At 39.1% G+C, this 21,114-nt stretch overlaps 1 protein-coding gene across 2 annotated transcripts in view; it reads left to right on the forward strand.

Moving 5' to 3' along the window:
• KIZ (kizuna centrosomal protein) overlaps nucleotides 1-21,114 on the forward strand; it is a 135,616-nt gene that overhangs the window by 6,197 nt on the left and 108,305 nt on the right. The window contains exons 2-4 of one of the 2 annotated variants that reach the window (XM_041732552.1): nucleotides 5,823-5,885; nucleotides 9,692-9,854; nucleotides 19,015-19,107. In XM_041732552.1, coding sequence (XP_041588486.1) covers nucleotides 5,823-5,885; nucleotides 9,692-9,854; nucleotides 19,015-19,107 — 319 coding nt within the window. The remainder of the gene's footprint in view (nucleotides 1-5,822; nucleotides 5,886-9,691; nucleotides 9,855-19,014; nucleotides 19,108-21,114) is intronic. The other variant, XM_041732551.1, reaches the window with a different exon arrangement.

The following is a 21,114-nucleotide window of genomic DNA, read 5'->3' on the forward strand; positions in this document are numbered from 1 at the left end:
TTGTTTCCCTTGCCTTTAGAGACCTGTTTGCAAGAAGTTGCTGCAGCTGAGGTCACAGACGTTGCTACCTATGTTCGCCTCTAGGATTTTAATGGATTCCTATCCCACATTTAGGTCTTTCATCCATTTTGAGTTTATTTTTGTGTATGGTATAAGTACCTCATACAGGAATTCAGCAAAGTGGCAGAATATAAAATCAATGCACAGAAACCTGTTGCATTTCTATACATTAACAATAAGACAGAAGAAAGAGAAAATAAGGAATTGATCCCATTTATGCAATTGCACCGAGAACCATAAGATACCTAGGAATAAATCCAAAGAGGTAAAGGATCTGTCCTCTGAAAACTGTAGAACACTTATGAAAGAAATTGAGGAAGATACAAAGAAATGGAAAAACAAGGGGCAGGCAAGATGGTGGAGGAGTAGGGTCCCCAAGTCACCGGTCCCCACCAACTTACCTAGATAACTTTCAAATCATCCTGAAAATCTGGGAATTCGACCTGATATTTAAAGAGAGAACAGCTGGAACTCTACAGAGAGAAGAGTTTGTGCTTCTATCAAGTACAACTCGTTTTTAGCCACTCTGCGCTAGGCAAAATGACTAGAAAGAAGAACTCCCCACAAAAGAAAGAATCAGAAACAGTACTCTCTCCCATACAGTTACAGAATTTGGATTACATTTCAATGTCAGAATGCCAATTCAGAAGCACCATTATAAAGCTACTTGTGGCTCTGGATAAAAGCATAAAGGATTCAAGAGACTTCATGACTGCAGAATTTAGATGTAAATCAGGCTGAAATTAAAAACCAATTAAATGAGATGCAATCCAAACTGGAGGTCCTAATGACAGGGTTATTAAGGATAGAGGGAACATTCCTCAGCATCTTAAAAGCCATCTATGTAAAGCCCACAGCAAATATCATTCTCAATGGGAAAATACTGGGAGCCTTTCCCCTAAGATCAGGATCACGGCAGGGATGTCCACTCTCACTACTGCTATTCAACATAGTACTAGAAGTCCTAGCCTCAGCAATCAGGCAACAAAAAGAAATAAAGGCATTCAAATTGGCAAAGAAGAGGTCAAACTCTACTTCTTCACAGATGACATGATACTCTACATAGAAAATCCAAAAGACTCCGCCCCAAGATTGCTAGAACTCATACAGCAATTCGGCAGTGTGGCAGGATACAAAATCAATGCTCAGAAATCAGTGGCATTTGTCTACACTAACAGTGAGGCTAAAGAAAGAGAAATTAAGGAGTCAATCTCATTTACAGTTGCACCCAAAAGCATAAGATACCTAGGAATAAACCTAACCAAAGAGGTAAAGGATCTGTACCCTAAAAACTACAGAACACTTCTGAAAGAAATTGAGGAAGACACAAAGAGATGGAAAGATATTCCATGCTCATGGGTTGGAAGAAATAATATTGTGAAAATGTCAATGCTACCCAGGGCAATTTACACATTTAATGCAATCCCTATCAAAATACCATAGACTTTCTTCAGAGAGTTGGAACAAATAATCATAATATTTGTGTGGAATCAGAAAAGACCCTGAATAGCCAGGGGAATATTGAACAAGAAAACCAGACCTGGGGGCATCACAATGCCGGATTTTAAGTTGAACTACAAAGCTGTGATCATCAAGACAATGTGGTACTGGCACAAAAACAGACACATAGATCAATGGAACAGAATAGAGAACCCAGAAATGGGCCCTCAACTCTATGGTCAACTAATATTCGACAAAGCAGGAAAGACTATCCACTGGAAAAAGGACAGTCTCTTCAATAAATGGTGCTGGGAAAATTGGACAGCCACGTGTAGAAGAATGAAACTAGACCACTCTCTTTCACCAGACACAAAGATACACTCAAAATGGATGAAAGATCTAAATGTGAGACAATAATTCATCAAAATCCTAGAGGAGAACACAAGCAACACCCTTTTTGAACTTGGCCACAGCAATTTCTTGCAAGATACATCTATGAAGGCAAGGGAAACAAAAGCAAAAATGAATTATTGGGACTTCATCAAGATAAAAAGCTTCTGCACAGCAAAAGAAACAGTCCACAAAACTAAAAGACAACCTACAGAATGGGAGAAGACATTTGCAAATGACCTATCAGATCAAGGGCTAGTATCTAAGATCTATAAGGAACCTATTAAACTCAACAGCAAAGAAGCAAACAATCCAATCATGAAATGGGTAAAAGACATGAAGAGAAATCTCACAGAGGAAGACATAGACGTGGCCAACAAGCACATGAGAAAATGCTCCACATCCCTTGTCCTCAGGGAAATACAAATCAAAACCACAATGAGATACCACCTCACACCAGTGAGAATGGGGAAAATTAACAGGACAGGAAACCACAAGTGTTGGAGAGGATGTGGATAAAGGGGAACCCTCTTGTACTGTTGGTGGGAATGTGAACTGGTGCAGCCACTCTGGAAAACTGCGTGGAGGTTCCTCAAAGAGTTAAAAATAGACCTGCCCTATGACCCAGCGATTGCACTGTTGGGGATTTACCCCAAAGATACAGATGTAGTGAAACAGCAGGACACCTGCACCCCAATGTTTAAAGCAGCAATGTCTACAATAGCCAAACTGTGGAAGGAGCCTTGGTGTCCATCGAAAGATGAATGGATAAAGAAGATGTGGTCTATGTATACAATGGAATATTACTCAGCCATTAGAAATGACAAATACCCACCGTTTGCTTCAACGTGGATGGAACTGGAGGGTATTATTCTGAGTGAAGTAAGTCAATTGGAGAAGGACAAACATTATATGGTTTCATTCATTTGGGGAATATAAAAAATAGTGAAAGGGATTGAAGGGGAAAGGAGAGAAAATGAGTGGGAAATATCAGAGAGGGTAACAGACCATGAGAGACTCCTAACTCTGGGAAACAAACAAGGGGTAGTGGAAAGGGAGATGGGCGGGGGGTTGGGGTGACTGGGTGACGGGCACTGAGGGGGGCACTTGACAGGATGAGCACTGTGTGATATGCTGTATTTTGGCAAATTGAACTCCAATAAAAAATATACAAAAAAAGAAAGGAAAAACATTCCATGCTCATGGATTGGAAGAATAAATATTGTTAAAATGTCAATGTTACCCAGAGCAATCTACACATTCAGTGTGATCCCTATCAAAATATTGTCGATTTTTTTTTTCTCAGAACTGGACAAATAATCCTAAAATTTGTATGAAACCAGAAAAGACCCCAAATAGCTAGAGTAACGTTAAAAAAGAAAACCAAAGCTATTGGCATCAGAATTCTGGACTTCAAGCTATATTGCAAAGCTGTATAATCATCAAGACAGTATGGTACTGGCACAAAAACAGACACATAGATCAGTGGAACCGAATAAAGAACCCAGAAATAGACCCTCAATTCTATGGTCAACTAATCTTTGACAAAGCAGGAAAGAATATTCAATAGACAAAAGACAATCTTCAACAAATGGTGTTGGGAAAATTGGACAGCCACATGCAGAAGAATGGAACCAGACTACTTTCTTACAGCCATACAGAAAAATAAGTTCACTCTTATTTCACAAAGTAAAGATGTGTGTGGTGCTACTACCTAAAATGGCATCTCTTTGATTTTTCTCTCTCGGAATCTTGTTTCTGTTTTAAATATAGGTACAGGGCAGCCCAGGTGGCTCAGCGGTTTAGCGCCATCTTCAGCCCAGGGCCTGATCTTGGAGACCCAGGATCCAGTCCCATGTCGGTCTCCCTACAAGGAGCCTGCTTCCCCCTCTGCCTGTGTCTCTGCGTCCCTCTCTCTCTCTCTCTCTCTCTCTCTCATTAAACATAAATAAAATCTTTTAAAAAAATAAACAGGGACACCTGGGTGGCTCGGCAGTTGAGTGTCTGCCTTCAGCCCAGGGCGTGATCCTGGAGACCCAGGATCGAGTCCCACATCGGGTTCCCTGCATGGAGCCTGCTTCTCCTTCTGCCTATGTCTCTGCCTCTCTCTCTGTGTCCCTCATGAATAAATAAATAAAATCTTTAAAAAATTAAAAAATTAAAAAAATAAACATAGGTACACCTTAATTAAGAATAGATTGTGTTCCTAAGCAATGATTTGGTATTTGGATTTTGGACCGCATTTCCCTTTAAAAGAATTTGGTTAAATGGTAGTTTCCATTCTAGATTATGCTAAGCAAAGAAATTTACTTAACTTCTAATATAGCTAATAGTAACTTTTGACATTTTTTAAAAAGGGAAAACATATCTGAAGGAAAACAGAAACTGATAATTAAGAGCTCCCAAAGGGGAACATGGGCTCAGCCCCTTTTCCTCAGCAGAGGAAGGTGACCTGAGGTCCCCTTCTGCTGGACTCCTTCTCTTTGATTCACAGTCTCTCTTTTTTTTTTTTCTCCATGCCATTTTTCTTGCAGACATTATGCGATTTCTCTTTTAGTTCATGTTAATTTGGCTTCAGTTGAAACTAGTACTTAGGTGGTAGAGCAGAAACCCCTAAGGTCAAACCCCTTGTAGTTAAAACCCCTCAAGGGCTCTTTCTGGGACTGGCTAGTCCTGTTCAACAGTTTTACCCCCCAGCCTCTTGGTTTTGACTATTGCCACCTCCTCTGCTGCCTATTTCCTTTACCTCTTACCAGGCTTGGGTAGAGCTGTGTAGGATAAGCTTTGTCTTCTAGCTTACTGTCAGCACTCACCTGAACAGCACAAGCTAAGTCTTTACTGGAGAGTAGTTCCAGGGAATAGCAGTCAGTGACAAATCATCACCATGATGATTTGTGATGTCACAAAGTTATAAAAAAAGAAAGTTATAAAAAAGAAATTCCTCCAAATTCAAAGTAGTAGGGGACTTGTTCTTCATTAAATATGAATGGAACTAGGTCTACTTTTAAAAGACATGGCTCTTCTCAGGCTTGTCTGCTAGGGAGCAGAGCAAGCTACCAGTCTTCAATTGAAAGTGGGTTTGTGCGCGTGAACACGGTGAACCCCACAGTGGTGATGACCCCCATGGGCCAGGCCAATTGGAGCAACCCTCAGAAGGCCAAGACCATGCTGGATCGAATCCCACTTGGCAAGTTTGCGGAGGTGGAGAACGTGGTGGACACCATCCTCTTCCTGCTGAGTGACCAGAGCAGCATGACCACGGGTTCCACTGTGCCGGTGGATGGGGGCTTCCTGGCCACCTGAGTCTCTACCTGACACCCCTGCTCCATGCGGACCCCCCCCCCCCCCGCCCAGTTTCTCCAATAAACATGAGTCTTCTGCTCAAAAAAAAAAAAAAAAAGAAAAAAGAAAGTGGATTTGTGGAAGTATGTTGTCTTGACCCTCATTACTCAAATGCCGCTATCTCAGAAAAATCTGGCCATATTTTATTTTACATATTTATCTTATTTATTGTCTGTCCTTCCCCCCTAGAATGTTAGCTGCCTGACAGTAGAGGCCTTGGCTGGCTTGTTCACCATGTTAGTTTTCAGGCTTGGAATAGTTACTGGTTCATCAAATACTTCACTCAAGAAATACTTGCTGAATGAATGAACCTACTTTCCAGTCTTTTCTTAGTGCCTCTCTCCCATTTGCTTTGAAAATCTTGTTCTTTTTGCTTCATATTGGTATCATTTTGCTTTTTAGATTTCTATGGTGATTGCCAAATATTTTTGTGTTTTGAGTTTCAAACAGCTGGCATTTTCTGCTTCTTAGGAAGACCAGAGGAGCATTCTCACAAAGGTGTAATTTCAAAAGAGATCATGTTCTAAATCCAACTGCCTATTATTTATCAGTGTAATTTATTCATAAAATATTTTCTTTCTATATTATAGTGAAAAAAAGAGACTGGACCTGGAAAGGAAACTTTATGAATATAACCAATCTGATATATGCAGGTAAGATGTGACAGTAGTAACAGTTTTTGAACCAGTTGGTGTATGTTAATCAATAAAAATACAATCCTAATGTATGTTACAGATACCATAATTGCAGTACTTTTACTGTTCTCTCAGGTCTAATGTGTACTTATTTCCAGTAAACACTGAAATTTAATATAATCACTGTCAAATGTAGGAATAAATTTTGTCAAAATTTCTGTAAAGATAAAAATTATTTTCACTATTTGGTATCTTGTGGTATTTCAAGAATCTATTTGGCTTACATGGCTGAGAGTAAGATGTATTATATAGTCTTTCTTATCTTTTTGATCACAATTTAAACACATCAAGCTTATGTAATGATTAAGGCATAATAACTGTGGCTGACCTTTTAACCAATTGTTGAAGGCAGGATTACGTGATGTCTCATTTGTTCATGGATGTTTGTCAATGCCTGAGAAAGTTATTATGAGCAATGGACAAAATCCATGTATCCTTTCTGGGTTCTTCTAATATGAAGAGCCAACTTTTAATATTTTTAATTCTGTTTTATGGAAATTGAACTTTACCCTTAAGCCAAATATGTGGTGTTACCTCCAATGTTATTCATATGAAAAATTTCTGGCTATGATAGCATTAATTTTTTTATTTAGCCACATTATGAGTGAGAAATGAAAACATCTCATCCAGAAGAAAGAGAAAACTTTAAAAGCAAATCACCTATCAGGTCCATTTGGTTTTCTCATTTGCAAAATTAATTTTTGGTTTTAGGTCTCAGTGTATTTTCAAGGATACCAGTCATGGTGGACAGTGATATGTCCCCAGTAGTTCTAGAAGAAACAAAAAAGCAGTGAGATGGTGCAAGGAATAGTAGTATTGTGGACACCATCACCTCAGAAGTGGGCCCAGGTCTGAGAGCGTCCATAGCAGCTGCCATTTTTCTAGCTTGCTGCCAAGAGGGAAGCCAGTGGGGTTGAGATTTTTTCTGCAGCCTGTTCCTGGCTTCCTGGCGACCTTTACCAAGCTGTCAGTTTGCTGAGTTTGTTCCCCTTTCTTACTTAGCCTCTTGTTTCCTGGAATATGAAAGGAATGATTTGCTAAAAGTATACTTTCTTTGACTGCCTGACAGGATAAAATCCAAACTGGCTAATGTGGCTATTTCAATATGGCCCCCCCCCCCCCCCGCCCTCAGAAGGCATTGCCTGAGACAAGGGTTTGTATGTAGATGGTAGTTTATTTTAGGAAGTGGTCACATAAAACTGGTGAGCAAGGCTGGGAAGAACGAAGTAGGAGCTGGTCACTGCTCTGGTGGGCATCTGGTGCTCTATCTTTTCAGACCTTCAGCGGAGCCACATAGACTGCTTCTCTGCTCCTCACAAGTGTTCACTTAAGGGAGGAAGGGAACCGTTTATCTACTGGCAACCCCACATTGGGCAGGAACACCCTAAGAGCTGTTAACTCCTTCTCACATCCATGCTGTGAACTCAGAGGAGCAACCCTGCAAAAGCAAGATACTAGGTGCATCTGAGACAGGTGCTACCAGGTGGCTGCAGCCATAGCTAGCAGAGGAAGAGCTAGGCCAAGAACGTGTGAGGAGGGCCTGCAGATATCTGGCACAACAGTGTACCAGACCCTCCATTATCTGCCCCTAGGTTTATCTTCATCACTCTCTCACCAGCCTCCCCTAACATGTTACACAGAATCTTCAGTGTCAGGATGACACTGAAGCATGACAGGACTTTTTGGTATCATGTAAGCAGGGGGGCTGTGTTGCCAGGTGCCTCTGTTCAGTCTGAGCCCCACCAGCTCAGACTGGGGACAATTACTTCAACACTCTGTACTGTTTCTTCATCTGCCACATGGGGGTAATGGTAGTTATGAGAACTTAACAGAGCCTTGAAGTAGTATCTGACCCAGTGTAAGAGGCAATAATTTATTATTACTGTTTTCGCCAATATTAGTATAGTTATTTTCTTAATTATTGCCTTTGAACTTACCACCATGCTATTTCCCCTGCTTGAGCATTTCCCCTCATCTTCTCTCCCTGGCTTTCCCCAGTTTTGGGTTACCTCTGTGCATCAATCATGTCTAAGTTAAAAATCCATTTCCACTGGGAAGGCTGTCTTAATCCCCTCAATTAGGTCAGGTTACCCAGTCTGTAAGTAAGAGTCCCTGGCAGTTTTCTTCTTAGCATTCATGACACTGTATTAGACTTATCTAATTTTTTGTTTTCCCTGTTGACTAGCTGAGTGGCTTTCCTATTTACAGTGCTGAATATACAAATGGCTGTATGGATGGGTGGGTGGACTTCTGTGGTCAGCTCTAAATGCTAATGTGGGAGCAGGAATGAAACTAGACTTTGGGTGGAAAATACATGGTTACTGTTGTACACATTCCAGTTGGACACTGGCCACCACCACAGCTTCACGAAGTGCCTGCCTGTGTAGGACAATGCTTTAGGTTCCACCTCCATTACTGTCATTTGCGTCAAAAGTGGCAGACATGGACAGTAGTAAAACTAATCTTAATCTGTTTTGTTTAGAAGGAAAAATGGGGACAGCCAACTAAAGTCAGCATAGACTTATTAGCATGATAAAGAATTTCTTGAAAATATTTGACCTAGACAGAGGTTTAAGGTCTGTTGCTGATTAGTTTTTTTTTTAATTTTTTTTTTTTATTATTTATTTATGATAGTCATACAGAGAGAGAGAGAGAGGCAGAGACACAGGCAGAGGGAGAAGCAGGCTCCATGCACCGGGAGCCCGACGTGGGATTCGATCCCGGGTCTCCAGGATCGCGCCCTGGGCCAAAGGCAGGCGCCAAACCGCTGCGCCACCCAGGGATCCCCTGCTGATTAGTTTTTAAGCTCTCCAGCATCTTTGCCAATCTGGTCTTGAGGGTGAACATTTTTGTGATTTTCAACTTAGTTTTGCTTGACAGAACAATGTTGAAAAATTGTGAGCACTGAGTAATACACAGAATTGTTGAGTCACTATGTTAAGCACTTGAAACTAATATAATACTCTAAGTTAACTAGAACTGGAATTAAAATTAGAAACTTAATTAAAAAAGACTGTTGAATTATTTTATTGAACTAACAATATAAATGCTTCATACCAGGTACTCTTATCATGTAAAACTTGTGAAGAAAGAGCTAGAATGAGCAGTGTTGGTTCTGTGGGAAGAGTGGGCTGCACAACTTGAGCCATTCAGTGTGCCTTCTGTTCTGTACCTTGGATGAGTCTCTAAAGGTTTTTTTCACAATTTGAGTAGAATTACAGAGCATATGATAATTTTATCATAAAATATTTTAAAAATATAGCATATTATAGTTCCTCATTAAAAATTTTAATATTATCTAAATGAGAGCCTTTGGGGTATTTTAAATTTTGGAATTTCTTCGGAATTTATGGATTGTGGTTTATAGTTTGATTCTATTTCCATAAAGCAGGTAGTTTTGAAATTGTCTGTCATAAAAAGAATGCTAATGGGCTATTCATCCGACCATGGCCACATAGATATAGCTCTTGAAATCACATTTAATTTTGAGAAAGAAATCCATATCAATCTTTAGTGTGTGAATGTTATAATGTAATCTTATATATATTTCTCAGGAGAGTTACGTCTGGATGTGCTACTCAGTGATGATGCATTAATTTCTTCTCTCTAAAAATGCATGTGCATTCTGCTCTTAGCTTTCAGTATTTGGGTAAAATACCTCCAAATACATTGTCTTGTTAATAATTTTGTTAAAGAAAAGTCTCCTCCTTTGATTTGTCAGAGTCTAACTGCATTATTTAAAAATCTGCTTTTTATTTTTCTAGAGTTAAGCTGAAGTATGTTAAATTAAAGAAATACCTGAAGGAAATACGTGAATCAGAAAAGAAGGCTCATACTCGAAACCAAGACTATTTAAAGTGGTTTGAACATGTCCAAGCTCATGTTGGACACTTTACCACAAATACAGAGAAGCTTCAAGAACTGAAGGTAACTTCTTGTTTTGTACTATATTTCTCTCTCTGTCTCTCTCACTCTCACTCTGGTCTCTTTTGCTAAAATTAGAAGGAGGTAATAGCAGTATGTATCAGATCAGTGGTGGTCAGTAATGTTCAGTTGTTCATCCATAAGATTAACTGCCCATTTTCTCTGTGGATTACCGTGAGGCTAGGTTTTGATTGTGGAACTTGAAATTGCATTTTTTCAATTTCTATTTTAGTTGAAGAATTAATGAAATATCTTTACTTTGTTATACTACACAACTTGTACAGGCAAGAGCACTACCCACTACCAGGCTCAGCACCTAGCATATGGTATTTGTTGGCCTCAAGATTGAATTTGAGCAACATTAGGGATCCCTCTAGAGTCTACCTCCTTCTTTATTATTATTTTTTAATTTATATTTTTTTCATTTATCAAGTTAACTTTGTAAAAAAAATTTTATTTAAGTTCTAGTTAGTTAACATATGGTATAATAGGGCACCCCGGATGGCTCAGTGGTTTGGTGCCAACTTCAGCCCAGGGTGTGCTCCTGGAGACCTGGGATTGAGTCCCATGTCAGGTTCCCTGTATGGAGCCTGCTTCTCCCTCTGCCTGTCTCTGCCTCTCTTTCTCTCTCTCTCTCTCTCTCTCTCTCTTTCTCTTTCTCTCTCTCTCTCTCTCTGTCTGTGTCTCTCATGAATAAATAAATAAAATCTAAAAAAAAAAAAAACCATACAATATAATATTGGTTTCAGGAGTGGAATTCAGTTATTCACCACTTACATACAACACCTAGTGCTCATGATAACATGTGCCCTCCTTAATACCCATCACCCATCCAATTTATCCTCTACCCACTTTCCTGCATCAACCCTCAGTTCTCTAGCCTTAAGAACCTCTTATGGTTTGTTTCCATCTCTCCCTCCACCCCCCCCCATATGTCCACCTATTTTGTTAAATTCCACATATGAGTGAAATTTTTTTTTAATTTTTATTTATTTATGATAGTCATACACACAGAGAGAGAGAGAGGCAGAGACACAGGCAGAGGGAGAAGCAGGCTCCATGCACCGGGAGCCTGACGTGGGATTCGATCCCAGGTCTCCAGGATCGCGCCCTGGGCCAAAGGCAGGCGCCAAACCGCTGCGCCACCCAGGGATCCCCATATGAGTGAAATTATATGGTATTTGTCTTTCTCTTACTTATTTCACTTAGCATAATACATTCCAGCTCCATCCATGTCATTGCAAATGGCAAGATTTCATTCTTTCTGGGGATTTCTTCCTTCTTTAATGGATTATTTTTCTGGGGTCTGGGCTCCTCTGTCCTGGTTAGACAGTGTGTTGGGGAGAGACCAAGGGTAGAACTGGCTCCATAGAGTTCACCTTTATGCTCCTCAACTGTGTGAACCAGAGCAGCTGCACTCTGTGGCCCTCTCTGATTCTGGGATCCCATTCTGTAAGGTGCTGGGCAACCTACAGCTCCACAAATGATGCCAGGTGTGGAGGGCTAGGCCTTTTTGTCACCATTTGTGCTGGCCAAGAGTTGTTGCTCAAGTTAACCCAACTGAATACTGGTTACAGAAGAAGTTGGCTTCAGTACTTCCCTTTCTCTTTTTTTCCTCTGGGAGTTTCCCACACTGAACCTTTATTTCAAAAACACAGAAAAAGGAAAGTAATTATTATAATCAACGTTCATGCAATGGTCTGAATGTTTGTGTCCTCCTGAAATTTGTATCTTGAAATCTTAACCCCCAAATGTGATGGTATTCATAGCTGGGGCCTTCGAGACATGCTTATGTCATGAGGTTGGAGAGCTCATGGATGAAATAGGATGCCATCTAAAAAAAGCTCCAGAGACCTTCCTAGCCCCTTCTACAGTGTGGGGATGCAGTGGTGGTGGCTCTGAATGAGGAAGAGAGCCCTCACCAGAAGGTGACCACACTGGTGCCTTGATTTTGGACTTTCCAGCCTCCAAAACTGTGAATGATACATTTCTGATGTTTATAAGCCACCCAGCCAGTGGTGTTTTGTTATAGCAGCCTGAATGGACTAAGACAACTCACATACTTTCTACCAAGATGCAGTAGGTATAAATATTTTACCATATTTGCTTTGAGTACGTGTGTGTGTGTACGTACATTTTTCTCGTGAGCCACTGAAAGTATGCTGTAGACACCATGACATTTCTTCCCTAAATACTTGAGTGTGGATCTCCTAAGAACAAGGAAAGTCTCCTACATAATCATACTACCGTTATTACAGCTACCAAAATTAATAATATCATTTAATATCCACCGATATTTAATTTCCCCAATTCCCTCCAAAATTCTTTTTATTTTTCCAGACCAGGAGCCAGCTAGGATTTGCACATTACTTTTGGTTATTGTGTATTTTTTTGTCTTTAAATCTAAGTTAGTCTCCTACCACCCTTCCTTTTTTTTTTTCATGACACTGACTTTTGAAGAAGGTAGTCTAGTTACCTATAGAATGATCCGAATTTGACTGGTATTATTTAACTGAAAATTTGGATTAGACCAGCACTGCCCAATGGAACTTTCTGTAGTGATAGAAATGTTCTCTATCTATACTATTGCTGTCTAATAAGGTAGCCACTAGCTACACATGGCTACTGAGCCCTTAAAATGTGGCTTGTGACACCAATGACTGAGTTTTTAATTTTGTTAATTTTAATTAGTTAAATTTAAAAAGTCATAGCTGAGGTTACTGTTGCATCCCATCAGGAGGCCTCTTGAGTCATGCATGATGTCAGGTGGTCTGACCGGAGTGAGGTTGAGTTTGATGCATTGGTTAATATGACAATCTCTAGATCTCTCTATTATATGGTACTTTTATTCCCTTTGCAACTGAGCAAATAATCTATGGAATGATAGTTTGACATCTTAGCAATATCTTGTTCCTCAACAGCTTTTTACCTAGTGGCTTTAGGATCCATCAGTGATGCCTGAATTAGTTATATTGGAGGTTATGAAATGGTGATTTTCTAATTTGGTCTTCTACTTTATTAGCTGACATTCTTCTATAAAGAAGAGCTTTCTTTCCTTCTTTTCTCTCTTTTTTTAGGTATCACCAGGGACTTGTGAATTTTTAGTGTGTTCTTAGTCACTGTAATTATTCTTTTTGTTCATATTTTCCCAAATTTTGCCTGGGAAATTTCCCAAATTTCCCAGTTTCTCTTGAAATTGGCTTCTGTGTCCTTTTGACCCAACCCCATTAATTCTGAGCTTTCTTTGCTTTGGGGCACAAGGTATTCCAGGTTTGCTGGATGCGTCTCTGCCTCAGACATGGAATTAGCCTCTTTCCCAAGGAGCTGTGGTTCCTTTTAGTGGAGAAGGGTATTTAGAAACCAAGATCTGGAGGTTAGGTGTGCTCAAGCAATAGCAAGTTTTGGCTGTAACACTCTGGGTTTTCTTCTCTTAGTAGTCAAGCAAAATACTTACCATTCAAAAAGCAATTGTTGGTATCAGCAATGTAAATCTCTTTGCTGTTCAGAGATTTCACAGAGAAAATAAAAGTGGTGGACAAAGCAGGGAATGTTGCCTTCTCGATAGAAAAAAGAAAATAATAGAAATTTTCCTTTTATTTTCATATTGATGCTTTACTCAATTATTGATTTCACAATATAGCCAAATGTGAGACGGAGGAATTTGAAAGGGAGAATCCTCTTTTGTAAATATTTTTATATTGAGAGCAGTTGAATTTTCGGTAAGGAATGCCTTTTGAAAACAACCTGTGATGGTTTAGAAGAGCAGACTATGTAGCTACAGTTGGGAAAGCTGTGAGTTCCATGGAGAACTGTATATTGGGAATCACCCTAAGTCCAAGTTGAATGCTTGAAATGTGCTTGTGAAATCAGACAGTGATATTTGAAACTCTAGCCAGTGATACCACTTATCTCAGCAAATTGTGAAGTAAGAGTTTCAGAGAAGGAAATGTTTGTCCCTATTCTTTTCCCATTCCTTTCATCCTGGTGTCCAGTGGTGGTCTTAGGAAGGCTCAAACAATCTGTCTCCTCTTAATCCTGCCCCACTCAGGTCTCAGATCTTCACTTCCTTTACTGGCCGACCACACATAAGCCTTAGGAGAAAGATGTTCTGATGGAGCATATTGTCCACATACTCCAAAATGCCAGGGATATTTCCCCTTGAATAGAGTTCCAGAAGGTGAAATAGTGAATCAGGGTGCAAGAAGTGGGAATTTGGCCCAAATTAAATTAAGTGCATTTCTCCCTCTTTGTAGGACAATGCCCTTTTTATTATATAATATTAAAATCTTTTTAAATGGGATAAAGGCTTTTAAAAAAAAACCTTTCAACTGATTTTATTAATTATACTACTTAATTTGGGGGCCTGTGATCATTTTCAGGGCTTTTAGAGGCTATTGATCTGTCATGTAGGTTTGCAAATATGGTGTTGAGGCTGTGTTGCTACTTGTCAGATAAAGAGGCTGACTACACTCAGTTTAATAAGGTAAATATTACTAGTATTGTGAAGATCATGTTCTTCTCTCTTTCTCTCTTTCTCTCTCTGCCCCCATTCAACCCTTGCTCCCTGCATTAGTGCTTTTGTAGAAGATCCCCAGTTGGTCCTTAGAGCAGTTTTCTTTGGGTGCCCTTTGCCCTTATTTCAGTTTGGGTTCTCCTGAAGTGGACCCTGACACAAGGGTTCAAATGGAAGTAGTTTATTTGGGAAATGCAGGGAGGGTCAGTAGGCTAGAGGGTAGATGAGACAGGGAAGTACAGGTGGCTGGAACAAGGTGTATCACTAAGCTAACTATCATAGTCAGCATCTGGAACTTAACCCTACACAGAAACCCTGGCAAGTGGTTCCGAACATTTGGAATATGCATACATGGCTCCTGAGCGTCACTGATTGAGGACTGATGGAGAAGAGAAGTAGGTGAAGGGAAATTAACTGTGAGCTCCTTAGGCACAGAGACAGGGATGCTGGGACTTAGGAGCATCCAAAGGGGTCCCAGGCACATGTGTGGAGCATGGCCAGCATCTGTTTCAGCCTCCCACATTCAAGTGCCAGGCATGACATTGGCATGCCAGGGCATTCAGGGGGTCCCCAGTTAAGGAGAGTCATCATCTGGTTATGTCTCTCATCTGCCTGAAATCCTTGAGTGCTTGCTCAGCCTTTTAGGATAGAGCCCAGATGCTGCTCTCATCCTGCACACCACTTTGCAGCTCAGCTTTAGGACCCCTAGCACACATTCTCTCTCGCTGTCTCACACAAATACACAGACATGTGCACATTTTCTCTTCCCCATGTGCCCCCCCACCTCCTTCCTCTGTCCCCATCTCTGCTCACTCTCTCTTCCTACCCCTAGCTCTCCCCACCCCTGCCCCCTCATACCCCCAGAACTCATGCAATCTTCCCTCCACCCCCATGTCTTCCCACCATCCCTCTCCATTTTTATTTCCCACACGTGCACATTTTCTCTCCTTTACACACTCATGTACTCACATGCACCCACTGAATTTTAAACATGCTGAACACTGTACTTGAAAGCACCACATTATTTCCCATCTTCTTCAAGTAGAAGGCCTCTCTCCCTCTCTCCTAAGTCCTGCCTTAGGTCTGTGCCATAGTTATCTCAGTAAGCACTTCCTCCATGGTATTGTCATTGTTTATTTTATTTTTTTTAATTTTTTTTAATTTTTATTTATTTATGATAGTCACACAGAGAGAGAGAGAGGCAGAGACACAGGCAGAGGGAGAAGCAGGCTCCATGCACCAGGAGCCCGACGTGGGATTCGATCCCGGGTCTCCAGGATCGCGCCCTGGGCCAAAGGCAGGCGCCAAACCGCTGCGCCACCCAGGGATCCCCTTGTCATTGTTTATGTGTTTGCCCACCTCACTGTGGGTTCCTCATCTTATTATTTCAATGCTGTCAATGTCTGACCCAGAATGTAGCACATAATAAGCACTCAGTAAGCTTTGAGACTCCCCCCCCTTGACTGAAAATTAATTCTTCCATCTTTTTCATCTTTGACCATCATCTCATGGACCATGAACAACTATGTGAGAGCTAATGTTGTCACATTGGTTCTATCCTGTGTTATACCTTCCCAGGAGCATTTCTGTTTAATAACAGAGGCACTTTATAAAGATATAATGTTACTATTTAAAGATGCAATTCTTGTTAAAAATTCAGTTCTTAGATGATATGTGCCTACTGGGGATAAAATTTGAAGAGAACAAATCTTTGAGCTCTCATTTGATTCCTACTGAGCATTGTGACAGGGCATGACCTTTAGGCTTCTGGAAGACAGTCTGTAGCTTATCCTATTTTTTATGAACCAGAATGTATTACTTGTTAATATGCATTAGTTGAATATAAGTAAGTATTCCTCTGTACCTTTTTGTAGAAACTCAGAATTTAAGAGGAAACCCATATACTGGAAAAAAGAAGAGAAAACAAAAGATTGTGAACTGTAGTTCTCAGGGTCAAATCAGACAGTTTATGTAACTCTTTATACCCAAAGAGTTGGGTACATGAGGAGGCTGGGCCAGTTGATTTTAAATGTCTGTTCAGTTCTGTAACCGAGAATGTTTATATAATCCTAAGGACCACTGAAAAAAAGGAAGCCTGTTTAAATAGAAGGTAGTGGTGGCATCTTCAGGCAAAGTGATAATGTGATACGGGGAAATTGAAGGAATGTAAGTGGGGGTATGGAAGAAAAGAAGGAAAGAATGGAAAATGAAATGTGTCATGTGCATAGAGAGAAATCCCAGGGACCTGAAAGACCTGGCAGGACCTCCATCTCCTTTTCCCATGACCCCAAATCATCATTAACAGATTTCATCAGTTGAGATAAGATAAAATGGTTTGCACACAGTAAGGAAATGAATAGAAAGGTCCCTCTACATGTAGGTAGGCAGCATCTAGTCCAGTGCTGTGAAGCAAAATGGTAACTGACGGAACAAGTTACCTGATGGGTTGATTCCATGTTCTTAGGTTTATTAAAACAGATTTCCCTAGGGGAGTTGGGAGAAGAGGGAACTGTCCTTAGAGAGGCTATGGACTGGCAGGCGCTGACAGGACATGAGAACTTTGTCCCCCTAAAGTAGCAAATCTGACAGATATCTAGGCCACATGGCAAGAAGAGAGCAGGAACCTGTCATCACCAGACAGAAGGATGCAGTATAAGCCCTCATGTATTGTGGAGGTATAATGGGACCTGATCAGAAAAGAAATGGAGAATAAATCATGAAAGGCTGATGGGAAAAGCAGATGTGTGCTCTGCTATTTCATCAGACATTGTTAGCTGTGGAAATTTTGGTAAGACTCATCTATACAGTTTTCCAAAAACTTTTAAACCTAGTACAACCCTTTGTTTATATGCAGATAGAACAGGAGATGGGGGCTGGAAATCCCTGCTCTCCAGTGTTCAGAAGGTGGATTTGATAGATAGTAACCAAGTGTCCTATGTATAAATAAAAGTTAAAGAACAAGGCATTTGTAGGTGGAAATTTGTGGTCCTAGGGGATACAAAGTTATAGTTTGTATCAATTATTAATTTATCATAGCAACTTTGGATTTCAAATACATTGTTCAGTTTTTATTTGCATCACTAATTTAGAGAAGTACCTACAATTCAGTAAATTATTTGGATGCATTGAGGACAATCTAAATTGGACTCATGAAGAGACGTTCCTTACTGTTCTTTATAAAGCCGTAATGCAATTGTCAGTTTTTGCTACAGCAAAATGAATTAAACAAAACTCACATATTACATGAGAAAGTACTCTGTCTTTGGAAGATATGGCTCTGCAATGATTCCATAATGAGGAAATCAGGTACAACATGCCTGTTGCATGTTCATAACTGATCTCAAAGAATATGTGAAAATATTTGTAGCCACAGGAATGGAGGATTTTTGTATAACCTATAATTATTTAATAAAGCTCAGTGTTTTTATTTTATTTTATAATTCACTCCCATTTTTAAGGATGCTTTCCCTTAAAATCTATAAAGTATGCCTTTTGAAAGCTCTTGAGGTTAAAAAGTAAATGTCTCTGAGTCCAAAGAAGTAGATATAGAACAGAAAGATATAAATTGTATTAACTTAATTGCCCTATTTCCTTATCTTTTCTTAGTTTATCGTGTATACTAGCCTTATAAAATTATTGCTTAATCAGGAATCTCTTTAGATCATTACTGTCATCTATCATGTTAATAGCATTTTTATAGAGAAAAAATTCCCTGCTTAACTGTTAATAAAAATGGGGCAACTATAATATCCTTTAAAATATTTTGAGGGAAATAAGTCAATTCTCATTAGGACTGTCTGGTTTTTTGTTTGTTTGTTTGTTTTTGTATCTCAAATCTCAGGCCAATTACATGTTCAGACTGAGAACTAAGGAAATGGTTTTCCAATTTGGTTATCTCATAGGTGTCTTTCTAATTGCAGTGCATCATAACCTAACTTAGAAAATGTTCTAATACTTATCTGTGATGGACCACCATCGGTGAATTTCTTAAGGCTTTAATTAATAACACTGAATCAAAGCACTTTTTATGCCTTGCTTTTAAAAAAAAAGTCATTTTATGATGGAATCACTTTCATCAATTATAGTACAATAATGAAGCAGACATCTTTATGTAGTTATTAGTGCCAGAGCAAACTTCATTCCTATGGTGTTGATCACTGATGTCTACTATATGTTTTTATTCATAGAAAATGGAATTCATTTCAAGTCGAGGATCTGGCAAATAATATACTCTGTTGCTGTGACTGGTAGGACCATGATACTAATGTAGATACCATACAGATACAAAGTCAGTAGGATTGATTTCTTTTTCTTTAGGACAAAAGTTTTCAGGGTAAACACTGTCTAATGTGTTGTTTTCATACTAAAGTAACTGGATTTTCCTCAGAGTTTGATATAACAAGGTTTTATTCCCTATGTTGATGAAAGATGGTGAGAATCCATCAAATCTTATTTAAAAACCTGTGGCATCTTATAGAACTCAGTTTTTGACATTTTATTTGTGAAATCATCTGTTTTCTAAGATAAGTTTTATTTCTTGACATCAGCTTTTACTTTCTACTTCAGTGTTCTTTTCATGCTCTAATAACTGAAAAATATAGCTGGTTATCATAAGAGCCACCACAAAATCAAAACTTTGTTTATATTTAGAACGAATATGTGGCTCAAATGAAGAAGATGCAGCTACTGTCAAAAGAGAGTCCAGAAGCAAGAGGTGAACAGAAGGATAAAGACAGAGGAAAGGTAATACATTAAAATAATATACCTTCTGTTGACAGAGGACTTCTGGAACATTCCTCTTTTACCTTAGTGTTTTAAATAAAATCATCTTATTACAAAGATCTTTTTGATTAGCCTATAAGTATTATTTAAAGACTTTTCCTTACAGAGTATTGCTTTAATGTTTAATTCAATTAAATGTGCTGAAAGGCCATCATTAAAAGAGACAAATTCCCAAGAAAACCTTAGTGTCGTTAGCAGGTGAAATTATGTTTGGCTAAATGATGCTTTATAGCTGCTTTTTTCCCCCCTTAGTTCCAGAAATGTTTTAAGTAAAAGGTAAACAAAATGTGGCCTTTTGCTTCTTTTCTTTGTATATATAATTTTGTACATTTTAACCTTTCACAGAGGAAGTGGAAAGAAAAGATTGCATATCTAAGCAACAGACAAAAAGACTGGCAAGGAATACTTAAATAAATTCTGCTATGTATCTGCCGTAATGCAGGCTACTAATCCTGCAGCCTATCTCCATATAAATGATTCTGTTCAAGACCATAGATGTTTTCTCCACTAAAAGCAGTAAAGCTCTTTTAGATGAAATGTCTAAAAACATCTTGTAATAACTTGGAGCATGCTGGCAAGAGTAGTCACTTGTGACTATGTGTGAAACCCCCTCAGCCAGTCGATATTGTAATAAGCAAAAATGGTAGCATCACTCCATTATTCAGAGAAGCCAACAGCGTGCTCGTTCCTTAGGCTGCAGCATTCATTAAGAAAAGCTTACTGGACTGAAAGCTGGAAACAGATGATAACGGGATATGATTTTCATATTTAATGCTTTCCTTGGAAGAGTATGTGTGCTACAGATTGATAGAAGAACCAACTGCTACTTTACTAAAAGACTTTCAGGTTTGCCCTATAGCTACCGATGGAATCATTCAGCCAAGAAATTAACTTTTTCTCCTTTTACCTGCTTTATATATCTGCTAAGCAGGCTGCCTGGCTGCCAGTAAATGTTATTATGCAGTTAACTGTTTGGTATTTAAGACTCTTATCAGAAAAGAAACAGAGGCCACACTATTTTGTTTTTATAGTAGGAGGAAGGTTTTAGTTTTCCTTTTTTCCATGCATTAGCAGGCATTAAGCTGTTTATAGGAAGTTTTAGTTTTCCTTCCCAAAGATTAAAAAGTTAAAAAACAGAATTTAGAGCATTCTTTAAACTGTAAGATACAAAACACCAAGGCCCAGCAACCTTGACCTATATAAAAAAGGCCTTTAATGATAAATGATTTCTGTACCATTAGATGTATGCCAAATGTGGTGTGATGCGATAGACTCCTAAACCATTCAGGCAGTGTTTCTGTTTGACATTGGGTCACAAAATAATTGACGTTTTTAATCTATAAACCAGTTTGTTCTTTCTATGCCATTCCTGATAAATGCATTTTAGTATGGCAGTGTCAATGGTACTTAGGTAAAATGGGAGACTTCTTTTTTTTCTATTTGCACTACTGATTCCTTACCTTACATACAGTTATGTAGTCTCCTTTTAAGTTACGTTGAAAATTAGGGCAAGAGACATATAGCTTACAACCCCTTAAAGATGTTACATATAATAATTAGAAGAGAAGTATTTCACTTTATGCTGAGAAGTGTCATCTTCTTAAAAGCTTTGATGATAGACTATGTGTAAGAATCAATTAGGTAACATTTTGAGAAATTTACATCTTGTCATTTTCAATTTCCTATTGATTTTCCATCAATTAAAAGGTAAATACATTTCAGTAAAATGATGAATTGGTTAATCCTTATTATATACCAATTCTAGAACAATTTCTTAGCATATGAGTTAATTTTTTTTTCCCCAGTGGAAATCCACACATCTCTTCTTTAGACAAATGTATTAGTCTCTGTTCCCAGAGATGTCGGTCTTCAGGGACTGGCCTGAAGCACAGTATAGTGTCACCATTGAAGTCAATAAATATGTTCTGAGCAACTGATTTGCGTGAGAAGCCACAGTAGGTCCTACTA

The sequence above is a fragment of the Vulpes lagopus genome, chromosome 18 (genome assembly GCF_018345385.1).
Source record: "Vulpes lagopus strain Blue_001 chromosome 18, ASM1834538v1, whole genome shotgun sequence".
NCBI classification, from domain to species: domain Eukaryota; kingdom Metazoa; phylum Chordata; class Mammalia; order Carnivora; family Canidae; genus Vulpes; species Vulpes lagopus.